Raw genomic sequence first — 6,955 nt, 5'->3', positions numbered from 1 at the left:
GCCAGCCACCTCGCCCGGCTAGCTTTTTGTATTTTTTAGTAGAGACGGGGTTTCACCGTGTTAGCCAGGATGGTCTCGAACTCCTGACCTCGTGATCCGCCCATCTCGGCCTCCCAAAGTGCTGGGATTACAGGCTTGAGCCACCGCGCCCAGCCAGGTTATACATTTTTTACTGGGAATACCACAGAAGCCAGGCACAATGGCTCATGCCTGTAATCCCAGGACTTCTGGAGGCCAAGAGGAGAGGATTGCTTGAGCCCAGGGGTTCAAGACCAGTCTGGGCAGCACAGCAAGAAGCCATCTCTAAAAAAAAAAAGGGAATACCAGCATGAGCCACCACACCCGGCCTGTTTTAAACTTTTTTATTATGGGGAATGTGAAAAGTGCAAAACACTAAAATGGATGAATACATGCTTGTGTAGACACAGACACTGTCAGAAATGTTTGTCTGGAGGTGATGGGTGTGGAGTCTTTTTGTGTGATATATTGGGTGTATCAAGAATGCCAGGTCCTGAGCACTTTTTTTGTTTGTTTGTTTTCTGAGATGGAGTCTCACTCTGTTGCTCAGGCTGGAGTGCAATGGCACAGTCTCTGCTCACTGCAACCTCCGCCTCCTGGGTTGAGGCGATTCTCCTGCCTCAGCCTCCTGAGTAGCTGGGATTATAGGTGCCCACCACCATGCCCAGCTAATTATTGAATTTTTAGTGGAGACGGGGTTCCCCATGTTGACCAAGCTGGTCTCGAACTCCTGACCTCAGGAGATCCACCTGCCTCAGCCTCCCAGAGTGCTGGGCTTACAGGCATGGGCCACCGTGCCCAGTCGTTTATATGTATTAACTCTTAATCATCAAAACAAACTATGTGGTATTACCATAATTATCCCCATTTTATACAAAGCAACAGAGGGATAAGGAGGTTAAGTCCTTTGCCCAAGTGCAAGAGGTAGGACAGGAACCCAGAGTCCTGTGCTGGTAACCGCTTTTCTGTGCACTTAACATTATCTCATTTAATCCTTGCAGTCACTTGATGAAGAAGGTGGTGGTCCTAGGGCATTGGAGAAGTTATGTGACTTGTTCAAGGTCATGCAGCTGGAAGATAGTGGTGGTAGGACAGGAAGTCCGTTGGGCCTGATTCTGCAGCCCTCTAACCTACCCTCCTTTGCTCCTGTGTCCCTCATCCCCTCTGCAGAATGGGCACCCTGTTACCATTCTGAGCCACTGTGTGCAGAAAAGACAGCATGTTGGCCAGGCTGATCTCGAACTCCTGACCTCAAGTGATCAGGCTGCCTCAGCCTCCCAAAGTCCTGGGATTACAGGCGTGAGCCACCTCACCTAGCCTCTGAACACTTTGTACTCAAGCCATTTCCCAGTGCTGTGTTTGCAGTGAGCACCCCCGAGGGATGAAGACATGTCTCCCTGTGGGACACTGGGCTTACCAGGGGCCCTAGAGGAGGGGAATCTCCCAAGCTCAGAGCTCTATGGCTGCGGTACAGGCCCACGATGTGCGCGGTGTCAGTCTGGGCCCTTCCATGTTGCCTCTGTGGGACTTGGGGTAAGGGGAACTGACACGAACATCACGCTGCTGTTGCTTGGTGTGAGCAATTAATTCCTGCGGCTGTCACCCTGGAGTCTCACGTCTTTGGGTCAGACAAACTCATCAGCTTGTGGAAAGGGCACAGTCCCAAAGACCTGTTAGAATCTTCTATTGTGCACATGTTGCTCTTAAAATATACAAATCAGTTTTGATTTTAAAAACGTATGCATTTTTTTTAGTGACAGGGTTTTTGCTGTGGTGCCCAGGCTGGTTTCAGACTCCTGGGCTTAGGGGATCCTCCCGCCTTGGTGGGACTACAGGCATAATGTATCACCACGCCCGGAACTGATTTTCGTTTTTAAAGAACAAAAACCAAAGACATACACAAACCAAGAGTCAAAGCTTGCTAATTAGAGAAAAGTCAGGAAATGGGAACCATTCAAAGAAGAAAATGCCTCGGCCTCCTACTCTCACCTATCCAAAGACAATTAGGTGAATCCCTTAGTGGATATCTTTCCAGACGCTTTTCCATATAGAGTCCCGCATCTGGCCGGGCGCGGTGGCTCACGCCTGTAATCCCAGCACTTTGGGAGGCTGAGGTGGGTGGATCACCTGAGGTCAGGAGTTCCAGACCAGCCTGACCAACATGGAGAAACCCCGTCTCTACTAAAAATACAAAATTAGCCGGGCACAGTGGCACATGCCTGTAATCCCAGCTACTTGGGAGGCTGAAGCAGGAGAATTGCTTGAACCTGGGAGGCAGAGGTTGCGGTGAGCCAAGATCATGCTATTGCACTAAACTCCACTTCAAAATAAATAAATAAATAAAATAAAAAATAAAAAGATTCCCACATCTTTACTAGTTTGCTGAAATAAGAGCCGAGCATATGCAGTGTGTAGGAACCACCTTAGTTTAGCCAAGCCTCCCTGAGGGGGGCCACTGTGGTGACCCCCAGCTCCCCGTGAGGGAGTCAAGAGATCACCAGCTTGCAAAGGTTTTCACGGCCCCCAGCCAGACTCCGGGGCTTCCTCTTGCCCTGCTACTTCCTGGGAGCTCTGAGGGCAGGAAATGGCACCACTCAGCTCCTGGCCTAACAGCTTGGGGACCACAAATGCAAAGGAAACCACCCTCCCCTCCCACCTCCTCCTCTGCACCCTTGAGATCTCAGGCTCACATTCCCACCACCCACCTCTGAGCCCAGCCATCCCTAGCATCACCCCTTCCATCCCATTCCTCAGCCAAGAGCCAGTAATCCAGATTCCAGATCCCACACTTCCCTGCCTGCCTCAGGTGAGCCCCAGACCCCCAGACACCCCACTGGCCCCTGAAGGAGCAGGTGATGGTGCTGTCTTCGCCCAGTAGCTGTGGGAGCAGGGCGGGTGGGGCAGGATGGAGGGGTGGGTGGGGTGGGTGGAGCCAGGGCCCACTTCCTTTCCCCTTGGGGCCCTGTCCTCCCCATTGTTGCCCCAGCCTCGGGAGGTGGTGGAGTGACCTGGCCCCAGTGCTGCGTCCTTATCAGCTGAGCCGGTAAGAGGGTGAGACTTGGTGGGGTAGGGGCCTCAGTGGGCCTGGAAATGTGCCTGTGGCTTGAAAAGACTCTGACAGGTGATGATGGGAAGAGATTTGGAGCCACTGGGCTGCACAGGGTCAAGGAAGGCCAGGAGAGGGTGGCCACTGCTGGAGTCTGAGCTGCTGAGGCTGGAGGGAGCCTCGGGATGGGGCTGATGGGGGAGCTGCCAGCATCTGTTCCTCTGTCATTTCTGATAACAGTAAAAGCCAGGATGGAAAAAACCGTTAAACCGCAGGTTGAGCCTGGCCGTTGGTAGGGAAGTGGGCAGAGGGGAGGCCCGGCCAGGTCCTCCGGCAACTCCCGCGTGTTCTGCTTCTCCAGCTGCCCACCTGTAGGTCCCAGCTCCTGCTGTTTGCCTGGAAATGGCCGTGCTTCTCCTCCTCCTTGGGGTGCTGGTGGTAAGCCCAGAGGCTCTGGGGAGCACGACAGCTGTGCAGACACCCATGCCCGGAGAGACTTCTGGTCCTTTGGTCTCTACTAGCAAATACCTGAGCGTCTACTCAGAGATGTACACCGCTTCAATAACGAGTGACCCTAAGGCCGACAGCACTGGGGACCAGACCTCAGCCCTACCTCCCTCAGCTTCCGTCAATGAGGGATCCCCTCTTGGGACTTCCCTTGGTGCCAGCACTGGTTCCCCCTTACCTGAGCCAACAACCTTACAGAATGTTTCCTTCAAGATGTCATCAATGCCCCAGGAAAACCCTCATACAACCAGCCATCCTGCTGTTCCCATAAGAGCAAACTCTCTAGGATCCCACACCATGACAGGTGGAACCATGACAACGAACTCTCCAGAAACCTCCAGTAGAACCAGTGAAGCCCCTGTTACCACGGCAGCTAGCTCTCAGGAGACCTCCAAAAGCACCTCTGGACCCCCTGTTACCTTAGCAGCTGGCTCTCTGGAGACCTCCACTGGGACCACTGGACCCCTTGTTACCATGACAACTGGCTCTCTGGAGCCCACCAGTGGGGCCAGTGGACCCCAGGTCTCTAGTGTAAAACTATCCACGATGATGACTCCAACAACCTCCACCAACGCAAGCACTGTGCCCTTTCGGAACTCAGATGAGAACTCACGAGGCATGTTGCCAGTGGCCGTGCTTATGGTCCTGCTGGCGGTCATAGTCCTCGTGGCTCTGCTCCTGCTGTGGCGCCGGCGGCAGAAACGGCGGACAGGGGCCCTGGTGTTGAGCAGAGGCGGCAAGCGTAACGGGGTGGTGGACGCCTGGGCTGGGCCAGCCCAGGTCCCTGAGGAGGGGGCTGTGACAGTGACCGTGGGAGGATCTGGGGGCGACAAGGGCTCTGGGGTCCCCGACGGGGAGGGGTCTGGCCGGCGGCCCACACTCACCACTTTCTTTGGCAGACGGAAGTCTCGCCAGGGCTCCCTGGCGATGGAGGAGCTGAAGTCTGGGTCAGGCTCCAGCCTCAAAGGGGAGGAGGAGCCACTGGTGGCCAGCGAGGATGGGGTTCTGGATGCCCCCGCTCCTGATGAGCCTGAAGCGGGAGATGGGGCTGCCCCTTAAGTGCTGGCGAATAGTAAGGCTGGAGGCCGGAATCTCAGCCAGCCTCCAGCACCTTCCCTCTCACCATCACACTGCCCCCTCACTCCCACGTTTCCACCTGGCATCCTGATCCTCACCCGAATCTCTCTCTCTATATTTTTTTTTCTTTTTTTTTTTTTTGACAGAGTTTCGCTTTGTTGCCCAGGCTGGAGTGCAATGGCATGATCTCAGCTCACTGCAACATCTGCCTCCTAAGTTCAAGAGATTCTCCTGCCTCAGCGTCCCGAGTAGCTGAGACTACAGGCGCCCACAACCACGCCCAGCTGCTTATTTGTATTTTTGGTAGAGACGGTATTTCACCATGTTGGCCAGGATGGTCTCAAACTCCTGACCTCAGGTGATCCACCTGCCTCGGCCTCTCAAAGTGCTGGGATTACAGACGTGAGCCACCACACCTTGCCTCCTCACCCACCTCTTCACTCTGAATCCTCATCAGGCTTCTCAGCCCTGGATTTCCTGCTGGCATCCTCACCCAGCACCTGCAACCAGTACCTGGGCAGGGCAGGGCCGGCACCTCTCAACATCTGTGGACTGAATTAATAAACCCTCTTCATCCACCCCTATTTATCTCCATCAGGATTTCCCCCTCTTTCTTGTTCTTAGAAACGGCTGCTGAGTCTTCATCGGCCAAATTTATCTGACCTGTGATTTCTTTGAGAATTCTCCTTTTCCCCCAGACCCCACCCTGGGTTGACCAGAGTCTGGGAAGAAGAAGGACAAGAGAACCTGGCGAACTCCCTCCTAGGATTAACTTTGTAAAGCACCCTTGCCTGGTAGCTGCAAGGGCTGTGGAACCTGGGCAGCCCGCAACCACCTTTAGCTCTGGGTCCCCAAGGCCAGCCAGGAGCATGGCTGGGTGGGGCCAGCGGCCCATGCTCTCAGGCAGGCCTGTGATCTTTCCCAGGGCACCTGGACTCGAGGCTGGCCCTGGCCCATGCCACCACACCCTCCCCACTCAGGGACAGAGGCAGCCAGAGGCCTTGCGGTTTCTCCTCTGAGTTTCTGGCTGGGTGTGTAGTTCTCAGAAACCCCAGTGCCTGCGTGCGTCCACTCGTGGGTGTGGTTTGTGTGCAAGAGCTGAGGATTTGGCGATGCTTGGGAGGGGTAGTGGCGGGTACAGACAGTGTGGGAGTGGGAAGTGGTGCAGAGACTGAAAAGGGTCACCCTGAGCATGGGGGCACAAGGACTGCTGAGAATATGTGTGTCATCTTTGCTCTGATGGGGTAGACATAACAGAAAATCTAACTCTGTCTATAGCCCCATACAGCATGCCAGGGTGACCACAGTGGCTGGTGCTTTTAATCCCAGCACTTTGGAAAGCTGAGGCAGGAGGATCGCTTGAGCCCAGGAGTTCGAGTCTGAAGTGAGCTGTGATTGCACCACTGCACTCCAGCCTGGGCAACAGAGGGAGACCCTGTCTCAAAAAAGAAAAGAAAAAGGAAGCCAGGCTTCCTAGAAAGATTGTATGTGTGACCCAAATGTGAGTTCTTCAGCTCAACCACGGTAATCCCTTCCTTGAAGTCTCCCTTTCTGCAGTACACATGCATGTGCTCTCTCTCTCTCTCTATCACACACACACACACACACACACACGCGCACGCGTGAACAGAGGCAGGGGGCGAGGGGTCTGCCCTGGTCGCAGGGACTGGTCTTGCTGGTGCTTCCCCCCTGCACGTTTCCAGGTTTAGTTTGTCTGTGTCTCCTCTTCCATCCCAGGGGCTGAGCCCCCCAAGAGGAACCAGTGAGAGTGAGTGAAGGGGGCGGGCCCAGAGCCAGGGACTTCCCCTGTGAGGCCTGGGAGGAGGGGAGAGGACCCAGTGGTGCTGCCTTTGAGACCAGCCCTGCCTACAGCCCTGGAGCACACATGGGCCAGGGCAGTTGGTATTTCCCGAGGGCAAAGAGGAAATTTTCAAAGAGGAAGTTGTTGAGTTAGAGGTTGCAGTGGCTGAGAGCAGACAGGCTGACCTGCGAAAAAAGACAGGGGAAGCATGTGAGTGTGACAGCCTTGCTCTGTGGCCTGAGCAGGAGATGGGGAAAAGGATCAGGTGGGAGATGGGCTCTCGCAGTGGGAGGGGAGAGGGAGGGAGGCGGCGGGAAGGCGCTTGCTTAGTGGGTGGGAAGAGCTGAGCTGGGATGGAACCGGCTTCTATCAGCCAGGCTGGGCACCCACTGGGCTGCATCTGGTGGCCTTTTCTGATTGCTATTTGGACTCACTGCAGCTGCAGAACGACAGAGGCCACGTCCAAAAGTCCCTTAGAGACACTGTTGTCTTAGAGTTGTTTAAAT

The 6,955-nt window shown here is 54.8% G+C and overlaps 1 protein-coding gene across 2 annotated transcripts; it reads left to right on the top strand.

The window, feature by feature from the left end:
• The first annotated feature begins 2,677 nt into the window (after positions 1–2,677).
• SPN (sialophorin) lies at positions 2,678–5,242 on the top strand. 2 transcript variants are annotated; one of them, XM_023201166.2, is made up of 2 exons: positions 2,678–2,824; positions 3,426–5,242. In XM_023201166.2, the coding sequence occupies exon 2, from the start codon at positions 3,467–3,469 to the stop codon at positions 4,628–4,630; it is 1,164 nt and encodes a 387-aa protein (XP_023056934.2). In that variant the 5' UTR covers positions 2,678–2,824; positions 3,426–3,466; the 3' UTR covers positions 4,631–5,242. The 2 variants fall into 2 exon arrangements, with proteins under 2 accessions (XP_023056934.2, XP_023056933.2); XM_023201165.3 differs by lacking the exon at positions 2,678–2,824 and adding an exon at positions 2,947–3,061.
• Positions 5,243–6,955: the final 1,713 nt, after the last annotated feature.

The sequence above is a fragment of the Piliocolobus tephrosceles genome, chromosome 17, assembly GCF_002776525.5.
Source record: "Piliocolobus tephrosceles isolate RC106 chromosome 17, ASM277652v3, whole genome shotgun sequence".
In the NCBI taxonomy this organism is placed as follows: domain Eukaryota; kingdom Metazoa; phylum Chordata; class Mammalia; order Primates; family Cercopithecidae; genus Piliocolobus; species Piliocolobus tephrosceles.
Note: the sequence above shows the minus strand (reverse complement) of the source record. Positions and strands in the feature narration are given on the sequence as shown.